The sequence below is a fragment of the Musca autumnalis genome, unplaced genomic scaffold (genome assembly GCF_047663935.1).
Source record: "Musca autumnalis isolate F117 unplaced genomic scaffold, ASM4766393v1 scaffold_4, whole genome shotgun sequence".
Taxonomy (NCBI): domain Eukaryota; kingdom Metazoa; phylum Arthropoda; class Insecta; order Diptera; family Muscidae; genus Musca; species Musca autumnalis.
In genome coordinates, this window is record NW_027411977.1 from 84,676,343 (window position 1) to 84,692,093 (window position 15,751).

Genomic DNA, 15,751 nt, shown 5'->3' on the forward strand with positions numbered 1-15,751 from the left:
TGTCAGTGCTCACAAAATTTCTCCGCCTAAAACTGAGGACTGGAAAGAAAATAATTATTCCGTTTTAGTAAAGAATATTTTATGGTGGAGGGTATAAAAAGTTCGGCCCGGCCGAACTTAACGCTTTTTTTACTTGTTAGTTTTTATTTGTTAATAAATTGGGCCTTAATCGCACAGCATTCCTAAGCCACCGTAATCGTTTCAATTTGATACGCTCCTCGGATCGATCAGATGTCAAACTTTGAAAGCGCTGTGTATATTTGGAAGCTGCACACTGGTGCCACCGTGATGAAGTAATGCTAACCACTTCATCACGATGGCACGGTGGCGCCTTGAACGCCGAATGTCTAGGTGCATTGCCAAGCTAAATAACATCAAGCATTTTCAAGGGTGGCAAAAACAACGCTGCTTACTATTTCAACTTTTCTACAAGTGGTATCATTTGACACGCCGCACAGTGGTTCAGAATCGTTTTTTCCTGGTCAAAATTCTGTAACTTTTGAACGGATAGAGATATTTTCACAATTCTTTTTTTGTTAGACAACACAATCAGCTTTGGTGAATTATAAGCGTTCAAATTCGGTCTGGTAGTTGCAGAGGAATTCAATGTCAAAGTTAAACTTTTGAATTTTTTTACTATTTTTCATAAAAATATCAGTGCTTTTGTGTTTTTATATCTTCTTATATATTAAAGATGGTCAAACGCCAATAAATACACTATAAAAATGCCAAAACAATTAAAAAAAAAATTTCGAAAAAAAAAATTAAAAAAAAATTTTCACAAATTTTTCACATTAAAAAATGGACAAAATTTAAATTTTGTCAAAAATTAAAATAAAATGCTCCTTGGGTGTTCATAAAACTTATATAACTCATATGAAAACTCATATACTCCAAAAAATTTTAATTTATGTAAAAAAGCTGTAATTCATATGGGAATTGGTATGGAAAAACACACATTTTTACCCATGTAATTTCAATAAATTTAAAAAAGTGTTAAACGGACGGAACGGGACGGGAACAAAAGTATATATGGGCTAAAAGAGGAGACTTTCGGGCATATTTCTGTGGAAACAGAACATTGTTCCATGTTGTTCCACAAAAGTTCTAGTCCACTAAATTTGGAATTTCATAAAATTTAGTACCTGAGGAAAAATAAAATAGCTCATGTTGTGTAAACGCCACGGTAATTTATTTAATTTATTTTTAAAGGCCACAATCCTCCCTACCTAACATAAAACAGCAAACGCAATTTATGTTATAGTTTCCTAGAAATAGCTATTTCTTTCTCCAGAAGTTTTCAAAAATTACGTATTTCTCAAAAATTGGAAAAATGTTCGTCTTTAGGGGCACCCCACGCCCGCACCTTCCAATATTTTGACCTAATTTTTTGGTTTCTTTAGTTTCAATATGTTTACTATCGAATACCATATAGAAATTAAATATCTGTTACAAAACAAAATTTTGATTTTTGGCCAGGAAAATCGATTCCTGAACCATTGTGCGCCGTTCGAACCAAAAATGACTTCTCATATCATTAAACTTACAAAAAGCTCATAGATATGATAGGAAATTTTAGGGGATGGTCGTGGGAAATATGTTTTTGGAATCTCCTTACCATATTTTTTAAGACCGCAAAGTACATATTTTAACCTCATGCTATTACTAGATATTTTTTTGGTGGAAACTTAACATTCTGATCGTATTCTACCTTTTTTTCTATTTCCTCGGTTACATTTTTAATATAAATGTAACCCACATTCAGGTGAGGATTGACATTTGAAAAGGAGTTTTCGCGGGATTTGCGGATTTCTTTACATTCGTTGCTAAATATCACAAATCTTTTTACAAATTTGGATTTAAAACCAAATTAACTTAAAACAAAAATTAATCTTAGCACAACATAATTTGTAATTTGTAAACGTGGTTTGTTTACCACTTTACGAAATAAGTTTATTTTACACAAGAGAAAAAGTAGTAAATTTTGCAAAATGCAAAAAAAAGAAAAGAAATAAAAAGCACAAATAAAAAATAGAGCAAAGTAAGCATAAATGCAAAATAGTTTACCTTAGTCTTTGTTTTGGCCTGCTTTACTTTGTAATTGAATTCTAAATGAGCCAACCTTAACCGTTACCAACAAAACAAGAAAACAAAAACGAAGTTAATTTCTTCAACATTTACACCCTGAAAAGCAAAAGTTCAAGCAACAAAACAAATAACAACCAACCAATTTTTTTGCTCTCTTTAATTGCAGCTTTAAAAGCAACAACGACTCTTCACCATTCTATACCTCACCCGCCGGTTCAGCATTTAAACCGGCCAAGTCGTTGGAAGGTCTTGGTTTTATCAACATTACCGCACACGGCAATCAATCACCGAACGCACCGCCATCGGCTTTTGCCCTAACGCGTTCTTTTACCCAACCGTTGCAGCCGTTAAAGCATTCGTTAAGTAACGCCGCCGTTGTAACATCGACATCGACACCACCACCCCAACCATCGTCGTCGTCTTCTACATCCTTTAAAACCTGCATATCAGGTGTAACACGTAAAACACCAAATCGCAACGATTCAAGTGGTGCCGCCAATCAATCGGATCTGACACATTCGTTTACCGGTGATTCGGGTTTATCGTGTGACAGTAATAGCGAACAGCGTATTTTCGAAATGTCTGGCCTAGAACAGGATGTTGATATGATTGAAAATCAAGAACCTAAAACACCTTCGAATGCTGCTGCTGATGTCTCTACGGGTTCATCGTCGTCGTCGTCGGGTAGTGGCATTGTGCGCACGAATAGCGTTCGAGCACGTGCCAATATGTTCCAACAGCTGCAGGAGAAGACAAACAACGGAGGCAATAATGGTTTCAATCGGGAAGAACGTACCTCACCGAGAAGAGGTAAGTAATATTTTATATGTATGTAATATTGTAGTAAGCTAAACAAACTGTCGGTTAAACCGATCGGACCACAAAAACAATCTTCGGTAACAGTTTCAAAACTTCCCTTAAACTGCATTAAATCAACTTCGAACATGTCCGGGGGAGGTACCCGAAGTAGTAGACTGATATAATTTATGTTTAACTTGAAAGAAATATTACGATGTACAAAGATCGTCCACGGAAGCCCCAGCTATTAGCGATAAGGTCAGAAGAAGCATCAAAGTCCTCAAATAACTGACGACCTCTTACAAAGCAATAGGCACTCTGTGGTAAGCTATCCCGCGCCAGTGTGTTATGCTAATATTAGCACTGGGCAGTGGAATCATATTCAAACCTTTCAGAATGCCGCAATGAGAACTGCATCTTTATGAGGAGGCGAAGATTTTACCGGCGTATCAGCGCAACAATTTTTGAATGTGGACACAGAGTAAACAAAAATAGATAACTGAAGACGATTCGTAATCGAACGGAGGGATATATCGTGGATAAATTGGATTTCTCTCCTGTTAACATACGGAATCGCTTCTTACTTTCTAAACCTGATTACTGTTCTCTTGACCTCTTTCTGGCACAGGGATGTTTACATCTCTACCAGCAACATGGAAAAGTATATAAGCTGAGCACGCTAACTCATCAATTATAGATTAACTTGTCTGTGTCTACATGAGGATTTGTCTCTACCAGAGCTCCGAAGTACTCGCTCGAATTCGAGCTGGAGTTCTCGCGTGAGTAGAAAAAACACTTTATTTAAACCCTCAGCATTTATGCTAACGAGGGTATATACACTTTCATGTGGGCAAAATGTGGCTCACCGAAATAATGGTTTAAGACCTCAAGGATGTTTAGACGAAATCCGTTTCAGGCAATTTGGAGTCTATTTCGAATGTCCGTACGTCTGGCTGAGTGGTGCGCACGATAACTCTCGAACGGATGAACCGATTTGGTTCAAAAAATTGGCCTTCGTAATATTTTGTCCAAACTTAGTTCAAGTTCGAAGATGGGCCATATCGGACCACTCCTTCAGGTACCTCCCCCACAAAAGTTCGAAAATGTTGGGAAAAGTTGTGCGAACGATAACTCTTAAATGTAGTAACCGATTTGATCCATACTTTACACATCGTGAAATTTCTGCAAGACATAGATGAGGCTCCAATATGATAGAGTCCACACCCTCGGATACCTCCTACACAAAATGTCGGTAATGTTCAGTTTAGGACCTGCTCTCGAATCGCTTTGATTTTTGTTGTAACAACTTGTATTTGCTGCCCCTCATACTACGGTACAAGCTTCTAAAACCCCCTATGACACCTTATGTAGTGGCAGGAGAGCACGGTAACTCTCGAACTGATCAACCGATTTGGTCCAAAAATTGGCTTTCGTCATATTTTGTCCAAACTTAGTTTCAGTTCGAAGAAGGGCAATACCGGCTCACACCTTCCGGTACTTCCCCCAATAGTTAAAAAATGTCACAAAAATGGTATGCACGATATCTCTTGAACAGGGCAACCAATTTGGTCCAAACTTTGGATCACCTAATATTTTGTACAAATTTAGTTTAACTTCTAAAATGGCTCATATCGGGCCTCTCCTAGCGTGCCTCCCCACAAAAGTTCAACATTTGTGTCTAAGTGAAGTTTGGGGTCTTTTCGGACTTCGAAGATGGCGATACTGTCCGTTGTGGTCCTGTTTACAGCGATATTATGTTTTCTGCGCACAAGTCCATGCTCTTCCTCGCATACTGGTCCAAAAGTTACACGATGACCCACTGAAATGACTTGTGGGCGCGATTTCTATCGAAAATATTCCATAATGGAATATGTCGGTCGATTCCTTTAAGTAGCTCTTCCGCAACACTTTTGAACTTTAATCCTAATCCGCATTTTTGTCGGCAAGTTTAAGTGTCCAAAAAGATCTGTCCGTAGATGAAAGTTTCATTTCACATAGGCTGAGGGTCTCTGTCGGCAAAGCCGACTGATACTTTTTTACTTGTTTTCTTCGTCACTTACGAATTATATTTCAGACGTGCTCGATTTTACTCGCGGCATAGACTAATGAAGACATAGACGTCAGAACTCTCTCACCGACTATGTTCGAATTGAGTGTGGTAACTAAGAAACTCAATATAAAATGCTTTTGATGGGAACTATATCCTCAGATAAAAATATCCAAGAAAATATTGCAATATTCACCAAAAATCGTCTTCGAACTTTTTTGAGTTTTCGGGTTGGAGTGATTTAACCGCGGAAAAATTGACTGATCCGACGTCTATGTCTTCATTAGTCTATGCTCGCGAGTGAAAAGTGTTTGCGAGTACGAGTACTTGAAGAGTACGAGTGTTGCAAGAAAAAAAGAGTGGGAGCATAGACTAATGCAGGTATCGGCACCAATACAAATGAAGTATCTGCGGTCACAATCATACGACATCGAGAGCGTAAATTTCGCTCTCTCCACAAACATCGTGTGGGTTAGCGACGGCACAACCTTCTTCATTGACTTCTGAGTGAAGACTAAATGGTGGTTGTTTTGATGTTACTCTGATGAGGGGCACGTGTGCCCCTTTTTGCCGGATGCTGGACTAATGAATTTATAGACGACGGAATGTTCTCACCGAGTATGTTCGAATTGAGTGTGGTAACTAAGAAACTTAATATAAAATGCCAAAAAAAATACAAGTTAATAAATATTTTGTTCTGGCAAAAGACTACATGGGGTTAGTTTTTGATGGGAACTATATCCTCAGATAAAAATATCCAAGAAAATATTGTCATTTTCCCCAATAATCGTCTTCGAACTTTTTTGAGTTTTCGGGTTTGAGTTACTTCACCGCGGAAAAATAGAGTAATCCGTCGTCTGTTTATTCATTAGTCTAAGGTGGGTGTGAAAATGTTCGAAAAAGAGTAAGAGTATACTCTTAGCTGCGCCACACACACAAACGGCCAAAAATAAATAAATTAGTTTCACTCGATTTTAGTTTTCGAGTAAACTTTTACTCTATTCCGAGCATTTTCGCTCCCAAATAAAACAAACGAGTGGTGAGTAAACTTCTTGTAAAACTCGTACTCTTCGAGTACTCCCACTCGCAGGTACTTTTTTCTGGCGAGTAAAATCATTCATGCCGGACTATTCGGTCGCACTCTTCTAACAGTTCGACTGGCTGGAGCGCACAATAACTCTCGAAGGGATCAAGCGATTTGGCTCAAAAATTTTTTTCTCGTAATATTTCGTGCATACTTAGATCAAGTTCGAAGATGGGCCATATCGGGCTGCTTCTTCTTTCCACAAAACTCCAAATTTTTTCATTAAAATGCTGCTCAGACATAGATCAGCTTTGAATATTGACTTATCGGTCCTCTCCTTAGAGTTCTTCCCACACAAAGTTTCAAAAATATTGGCACAAGTGCATTTTTGGGACTCTTGTCGGATCGGCTTGAAATTTTGCAGCAGGTTGAATTCACGGACTATTTCTCGACGGTACAATTTTATTTCGCGGGCAAGCCAATCCTTCTTGAGATAAACACTAGATAACCCTGACGGCATCAACTCGAATGACTTATAAACCTAAAACTTATGAATTGCGTATCTGCTTTGGCCGATCCCTTTCACATCGTAATTTTTTTCCAAAAGTTGTAAGAAGGTTTCACGGTGCTCTTGAAGCAACTTTAAGTGGAAGGTGCTTACATCTGGGAAGTTTTTGCGGATTCTGAAACTACAATGTTCATAGATAAGAAACATCAAAAAACAAAAAAATCGCCGAGTCGCTTTTTAAATAAATCGCGATTCAAGTTGACATTTTAGGTTTTTTAGGTTTTCAGCATTTTGCTTGAAACCCGCAAGTCCTATCGGAATGGGACTAATATGGATTCGTGTACATCCCACACATAATTTAAAAAATCTTCGTAAATGTGCAGTTTAGGAACATATCTAGGATAGTTTTGATTTTTTTAGCAGGTAGTACTCGCGGCTCATATTACGACTGTATACTTTTACACATATTGACTGAGATAATTACCCTAAAGCTATTACAACCATAAGGCCACCAACTATACATATATGTTACAGTGAGTCCTCGATTTTGTCCATTCTTTGCACATCGTATTCGTTCTTCCAAACTTATGTCAAATTCGAAGAAAATACATAATTTTATACCTTAAGTTATGGCCACTTACAAATTTTACAAAATCTAAAACTTTTATTGTCTCATTTTAAAGTACTGGTAGAATATAATACGTTGCAAAAAATTTCGAGTTGATTGGACAAATATTAGCTGAGATATGAGCGTTAGAAAGCGAAAATTCATTGTGATTCGTATGTAACATCGAAGTATGAAACGCGGTTTTCTCGAACTGTCATTTTTAATGTGGCTGTAGCCAGCTGAAACGCAGTTTTCTCGAAATGGGATGATTCGATCTTCATATGTTTTTGTGAGGATTATTATACACATAAAAAGCTTGTCCTTAAGCGAGGGACATTTCTTAAAAAAACAATTGACGGATTTATGAAAAAAAAACTATGATTTTTTTTCTTAGTTAAAATCGAAATTTTTACTTGGATAGTTCACATTTTTTCTAACAATTGATATTTTTCGCTTAAGGATAAGATGATTAGGTTCTTAATGTTCCCACAAAAACTTATGCTAATCGGTTTATTCGTTTTCGAGCTACAGTGGGTACCGCTTTAGGAAAAACAGTGTTTCAAAGGCGGCCATTTGTGTCAGAACACTGTGCAATATTTTTCAACAACAAAAATTCCGAAAGTAGCTCAGAGGGTGACCTATCATATGAAAACAAAATCTTCTAAAAACTTTGGTAGATTTCTTGTAAAAAATTCAGGAAAATTGATTTTTTCGTGCTCAATAAATGGCCCCTTAATTTCCAAATTCGCTGTTTTCATTACAACAGCACTGTTTTGGAAAAGTAAACAATACTGGGTTTGCTTCGCTTGATTGAGTGTCGATTGTCTTGTTTAATTTATAATTTGATTTTTTTATTTTAATTATTTATTTAATTGTTCTTCAACTGCACACATTGATAATAATTTAAAATCAAATTGGAATTCCAAAAATTACATATTAAATAATTCAAATTGAAAATTAACATTTAAAATGTATGTAAAATGTAAAATCGGAAAATCCAAATTATAACACTGTGCAACATTTTTAAGGTGATATTGTGCAAACAGTTCGAACTGAGGATTTTTTGAAAGTACAGACCCAAACGACAAGAAACCCTAGTTGGGTTTTGTTGTGTCAGATCTAGCTCGGATTTTATGGTCCCATCTAAACATGGGTTTTTAAAGAAATTCGAGGCTATATCTCTGAAACCAATGCGAATCTTCTTCTGACCTCTGAAACAAATTTGTAGATAAGGACAAGAATAAAATATTTAGCGAAATAATAAACATGGAAAAACTACATTTATTGTCTCAAATTTCAAAATATATGCAAAAATTCCACAATTTTTATACATTTCACACCATATCTCCAAAACCGCTGTTTTTTCTTAATGTATTCTTTTGCAAAAATATTCGCTGGAATGTAATACACAACTCTTCAAAACATACCATTGTTGTAAATGCCTCTATGTCGTTGTTTTCAGTACATTTTTCAACGACGATTTAATAAAAATGTCAATAATGTAGTGAAATCCGAAATGCGAGAATAAACTGTTGGTGTGAACTGTGTTTGAAATACGTGTTGTAAAAGATATGATGCAAAATACCGCTGAAACAACATGAAGTAAGCATTTTAGAGTTTCAGAATGTTCTAAAGAATTGTTGAGAACTTTATTTAGAAGATTTTTGCAAAAGGTTACTTGGTTCAACTCCCAATAGTTTAGCCGATACTGACCAGAATTTCAGCAATTATGTAAAATTGTCTATACTTTATAGATTTTGATGCCCTAGATGAAGTTTTTCTTATGTGGTTTGTTCAAAAGATAAGTTCTACTAGTTTAGGGCTACAATATTGCTAAAGACAGCAAGGCCAAATTCCTATTCGTTTCTGAGATAATGGCCTGATAAATGCAAAAAAGTGTAGATTTAGCCCGGTTTAGATGAGGCCATAAAATCCGAACTGGATCTGGATCCCTACTAGGGTTTTTGTAGTCTAAATATGTATTTTCAAAAAATGCATACTAGAAGTTGTTTGCATTTTCTGTGTTGCATAGTGTAATTGAAATAATTCGAATTACAATCGGAGTTCTCAAATTACAATTGAAATAATCCCAAATAAATTTGCCATTCTCAAGTTATAAGTATATTGTTTCGAAATATAATAGATATTATTCAATTTACATGTGAAAATTGCAGTCTTGCCAAATCAATTTTATATCAAATACATTTTTAATGCGACATAAAATATTCTTTAATAGAAAAACAAGTAAAAAAGTATCAGTCGGCTTTGCCGACAGAGATATACCCTCAGCCTGTGTATATTGAAACAAATTTTTCCCAAAATACGTATGTATTTAGGGGGTTTTAAAAATTTTGGACGTTTGAACCGACGAAAATGTTGATTAGGATTAAAGATCAAAAGTTTTGCGGAGGAGATACTAAAAGGAATGGATCGACATTGACCGTTATGGAAGTAGATCTCCAGCCACAACATATGGTGCCATAGGGGGTTTTTACACTTTTCGGGCTGTTTGCTCAAGAAGTATGGACTTGCTACTAAAAAAACTTTTGCCATCGTAATTGAGGCAGCGCATGCAAGTTGCTTGAACAAAAATCAAAGTGATTCGATATCAGGTCTTAAACTGAACTTATCCGAAATTTTGTGTGGGAGGTAACGGATGGAGTGGACAAATATAGCCCATATTTCAACCTGATCTATATCTGGTAGATATATTAGGATGTGTAAAGTATAGACCAATTCGGCCACTCCCTTCAAGAGTTACCGTACGAACAATTTTTCCGAACATGTTTGAAATTTTGTGGGGGAGGTACCTGAAGGAGTGGACCGATATGAGTTATGTTCAAACTTAAACTATGTTTGGACAAAATATTACTAAGGACATATTTTGGACCGAATCGGCAGATCCGTTCGAGAGTTATCTTTCGCTCCAACCACCTCACACGGTGTCATAGGGGTTTTTTGCAAGTTTCATGCTATTTTCTCAGGAAGTATGGACTTGCCCCTGATGAAACTTGTACCGTCGTATGGAGGGCAGTAAATACAAGTTGCTAAAACAAAAATCAAAGCAATTCGAGAGATGGCCCTAAACTGAACTTTTCCGAAATTTTGTGTGGGAGGTACCCGAAGGAGTGGACTTATTGAGACCATATTGGAACCTCATATTACTCTGGTAGAAAGTTTACGCTACACAAAGTATGGACCAAATCGGCCACTCCCTACAAGAGTTATCGTACGCACAAACTTTCCGAACATTTTCGAACTTTTGTGGGGGAGGTGCCGGAAGGAGTGGACCGATGTGGTCATCTTCGACCTTAAACTAAGTTTGGGCAAAATATTACGAAAGCCAGAATTTTAACCGAATCGGTTCATCCGTTCGAGAGTTATCGTGCGCTCCAGCCAGCAGGACAGAGAGACAGGCAGACGGACGGACATGACTAGATCGACTCCAAATTGTCTGAAACACATTTCGTCCAAACATACTTGGGGTCTAAAACCATTATTTCGATGAGGCACATTTTCATCGTATCAAAGTGTATATACCCTCCTTAGCCTAAAGGCTGAGGGTATAATAATTAATCATTTTGTGAATAATCGCAATTTGACAAATGAATATTAACTTTATTGTATGTACATTGTCGTCATAAATTACTCACAATGGAAGAATTCAACAAATTAAATTATAAATACAGTCGAACTTCTTTATAACGAATTTTGAAACACACACTTTTTCCCAGACATTTTCCACCTATTTTAACCCTATAGCGAATACGTCTCTATAACGATTGTTTTAATGCACACGTGGAAATTCTCACACAAAATAATCACTCTATAATGAATTTTCGAAAAAAAAACTTTATTCATTTTAATTTGCACAATCAATGTGAAACAAAACACATTCATCAACGGTCCCTTGTATTGAAGTTCATAATAAAAAGGAGAAGCAAAACTCATTTATCAACTCTCTTAGAATGAAACTTGATTCAAAATACGTTAAATTTCCATTGACAACTATGTATAGTTTCATTTCATTGCTTAAAAATTAGTGATTTACCATTTAGCCCCGGTTTCGAATTTTCTCCATAACGTAGTAATTCGTCGGTCCCCAACTGATGCTACGTTATAGAGAAGTTCGGCTGTAAATACGAATAAACTCATCATGTTGTGGTTTTTGTGGTCATACAACAAGCCCATATTTCTTATTTAGAGCAAACCCCACTTTGTGTTAGAATTTAACCCTAACAAGTTATAAAAGATTGTGAGAAAGATCAAAAAGAAATTCAAATAACTGTCCACAAAAATGACTTGTGTATGAGTAGCTCTATTAAATCGAGTCTATTTACAAAAAATAAACGTCTCATTATGACAGTTACTTATTTTTTGGATGAGGAGAAAACATTGTTGGTGTCGTTGTTTGGTGGTTTATCAGCGAAGGTGACATAAAAACTGTTTTGTTTTCGGGTTATTAACTCATAAAAACAACAACAACATCAACAAATTCGTCAACATGACAATTTTCTGGGACACATGTAATTTTTACTCTCTTGTTGTTGCACTTTTTTAGCTTTTTTTGGATTTTTTTTTTTTTTGCTAGACTTTGGTCGTTTATTGTTTTAATGTGTTTTCATAGCACAACAATTACAACTGAATAAAACACGAAATAAGTAACGCTTTTGTGAATTTTGTTGCAAGAACTTCATACCACACAGCCACGCTACATAACCGTAGCTGAAACGATTTTTTATTATTCCTAAACATGGCCGCTTGCGCAAAAATGTTTAACAAAAAAACTGAAAACAAAAAACAATTTTTTGTAGTTTTTGAAAAAATATTTTTATTTTCCTATTGCCCTTAAAACCACCAATATTTTTGCAAATATAGCGTTTTTTTTAAATATCGCATAGGTGAAGTACCCCGCCCCTATGGAACTCAATAACATATATATAGCCTGTTTTCGGGGGCCATCCCTGTACATTTCCTGACAGTTTCAAAAAAATCGGTTCAGTAGTCTTTGCGGAAAAAATTTAAATTGAAAATTTAAAAAAGTGGGCGTTGTCAAATTGTCTTTGCCTAAAAACCTATGTCAGGTTATGACGAACATTTCAAAAAAAAAAAAAAATAATTATCCAAATCGGTCCAGCCGTTCTCAACTGATGCCATTACAAATGAACATTTGATCTTCATTTATAAAGATTAAACCTTTTGTAAATGTCTTTCATGTATTTCTAACTAAATTCTATATCCTTTTTGATTACTTGATTAGTACTTAGTTACTTAGTAACGAAACGTATCGTAAATATGTATTCAACTCAAGGCTGTAGTAAAGTATCACCATGTTTTGTTAGTAATATTTTTCTTTTATTTAAAACAAACATTCATTCGGCAAACTATAGATTAAAGTTATCTATTGTAAACCTTTATAAAGTAACTCGTATAAAACTAATATTTTGTTTTGGACTAATTTGTAAAGCAAAAATAATGACTCACTTTAAATTTTACTAAAATTTTACGGCACATTCTGAACAAAAAACCGTTCTTATCTTAATTGGGTCTATTGTAAATTTGTCTGATTCGTTCTTGACCGACTTTATTAAATTAGTTCAATAGGGGTCGGAAAATATAATAGGTAATTAATTGCTATAAAATGTGGCAGTTACTGCAGATTAGATTTTAATGTTTGAAAACAAAAGCTAGGCAGGGGACATTTTTGGTTATTCGGAATTGTTAAATATTAAATATTTTTTGAACTATTCTTAGCAGCAGTTGTAATATGGCTAAGAATTAGTGAACTGTAACAAATAATAACACCTCCAGTGACAAATTTTTGAAAATTTGGCAATTATGTTTGAAATAATATCAGCAAAATACTGGCCTCAGCTTAATGGTATACTCATTTTCAATCGCAATATATTCAAAATAAGACGCACCTTATTTAGATAAGAATTATTTAGAATCTTCATAAGCAGAATAACAAATTTGAAGCTACAAGCAAAATAAGGGTTACTTTTTCTTAAATTAAAATACAAAATAACTTATTTTACTCATTCAAAGTCAACTGCTAAGTACCCCCTGTGCATCAAACAAACAGATCCCTAATTTTAAACATTAGTAGGTGACAAAAGAAGTTTCCAGACAATAAAGTCTTCACAAAGAAAAAACATCATCGTTTTTATATTGCAAGGCCTATGTGGTAAGAAAGGCCACATAGGCAAATAAAACCTTTAATGAAAGAGTTGTGTGAACGAGTGGTCCTAAATAGGTATTTGGACATTTTGGGGTCCGTATCTGAGAAAGTATCATAATTACAATGACTATCTACCCGATAAGTGGTCTTAAACTGCATTAATGCGTAAACGTGTTGAACTTTTGCTGAGTTGGTACTTGAAATAATGGACCGACATAGACCATCTTAGTACTGGATCCAATTTCGGGAGTCATTCCTTTCAATATTTATCATTTCAACCAGTCATTTTAGTTGGTCACAGAAAGATTTGTTAGACCTTTGTATTAGAAAGTATGAATTTGTCCACGAACAAGTAAAAAAGTGTCAGTCGGCTTTGCCGACAGATATATACCCTCAGCCAATGTGAAGCGAAACTTTTACCTCCGGACAAATCGAATGTGTTTAAGGTCTTTTCAGAATTTTGTGGCCCTATTTGGACTTTTGAACTTGCCGACAAAAATGTGGATAAGGAATTTACTGCACTAAGACACAAATGTTGAACTTTTGTAGGGCAGGTACCCTTAGGGAGGACCGATATGGGCCATTTTAGAAGTTTGGACCAATTGGTTGCCCCATTCAAGTGATATCGTCCTAGCATTTTAGTGACATTTTTTAAATATTGGGGAGAAGTACCGAAAGTTGTGGACCGGTATTGCCCATAAAACTAAGTTTGACGAAGACCAAATGTTGGACCAAATCGGTTGTACAGTTCGAGAGTTATCGTGTTCTCCGACCGCCACATATGGTGACATAGGGGTTTTTTTAATCCTTTCAGGCTGTTTTCCCAAAAAATATGGACTTGACCCTGAAAAAAACTTTTACCGTCGTAATGGAGGTAGCGAATGCAAATCGCTTCAACAAAAGTGATTCGAGAGCAGGTCTTAATGTGAACTTATCCGAAATTTTGTGTGAGGGGTACCAGAAGAGTAGTCCATATTCGAACCTGATCTATATCTGGTAGATATATTGGGATGTGCAAAGTATGGATTATATCGGTCGCTCCCTTCAAGAGTTATCGTGCACAAAAGTTTTCCGAACATTTTTGAATTTTTGTGGTGGAGGTACCTGAAGGAGTGGACCGATATAGCCCATCTTCGAATTTAAACTATGTTTTGATAAAATATTACGAAGGCCAAATTTTGAATAGAATCGACAGATGCGTTCGAGAGTTATCTTGCGCTCCAACCACTACACAAGGTGTCATAGGGGCTTTTTGCACCTTTCCGACCGTTTTCTCAGGAAGTATGGACTTGCCCCTGATGAAACGTGTACCGTCGTATGGGGCGAAGTGAATACAAGTTGTTGCAACAAAAATCAAAACGATTCGAGAGCAGGTCCTAAACTGAACTTATCCCAAATTTTGTGTGGGAGGTACCCGATGGAGTTGGCCGATTGAATCCATATTGGAACCTCATGCAAGTCTGTAGAAATTTCACGATGTGCAAAGTATGGACCAAATCGGTTACTCCCTTCAAGAGTTATGGTGCCCATAAATTTTCCGAACATTTTGGAACTTTTGTGGGGGTGGTACCGGAAGGAGTGGACCGATATAGCTCATCTTCAAACTTAAACTAAGTTTGCACAAAATATTACGAAAGCCAAAATTTGAACCGAATCGGTTCATCCGTTATCGAGTTATCGTGCGCACCAGCCAGACAGACAGACGGACGGACATTGCTAAATCAACTCCAAATTGTCTGAAAAACATTTCGTCCAAACATACTTGGGGTCTAAAACCATTATTTCGATGAGGCACATTTTGCCGTATGAAAGGCTGAGGGTATAAGAAGTATCAGTCCGTTTTGTCGACAGAGGTATAACCTGAGCCTGTGGGAATTGAAGCTCTTTTTATATCCTCCACCATAATATGAAGGGTATAGTTATATTTGTCATTCCGTTTGTAACACATCGAAATATTCATTGGAGACCCTATAAAGTATATATATTTTTGATCAGCGTAAAATTCTAACTCGATATAAAAATGTCCGTCGGTCTGTCTGTTGAAATCTAGATACAGCTCGCAATTTTTAAGATAGAGCTTTGTAATTTGGTATAGAAGTTTCTATTTCTTCTAGAATGTTTGGTATTGAAAATGGGCTATATCGGTCCACGTTTTAATATAGCACCCATAAAACGGTACCTCCCGATTTTTGGCATTTTGGAGGTTTTAGCCTAAGAAATGGCTGAAATTTGAAATTTAGTCTTCGTTGGGGTATAAAACTTTCCATATGAAGTTTATTGATTTAGTCTTCATTTGTGGCGTAAAACTTTCTATATGAAATTTGTCGGTATATGTCCACGCCTCCATATGGCCCCCTAAAACGGTACCTCCAGATTTTGAGTATTTTGAAGGTTTTGTCCTCAATATTCCACCGAAATGGGATATTAAACGTTCCATATAAAATATGTCGGTATAGGACCACGCCTTAGTATAGTCATAAAACGGTACCTCCCGATTT

At 36.0% G+C, this 15,751-nt stretch overlaps 1 protein-coding gene across 39 annotated transcripts in view; it reads left to right on the forward strand.

The window, feature by feature from the left end:
* The window catches only part of Svil (Supervillin), a 1,126,087-nt gene that overhangs the window by 723,001 nt on the left and 387,335 nt on the right, over positions 1-15,751 (forward strand). For all 39 annotated transcript variants that reach the window (XM_073980363.1, XM_073980344.1, XM_073980341.1 and 36 more), the window contains one exon: positions 2,255-2,898. In XM_073980363.1, coding sequence (XP_073836464.1) covers positions 2,255-2,898 — 644 coding nt within the window. The remainder of the gene's footprint in view (positions 1-2,254; positions 2,899-15,751) is intronic.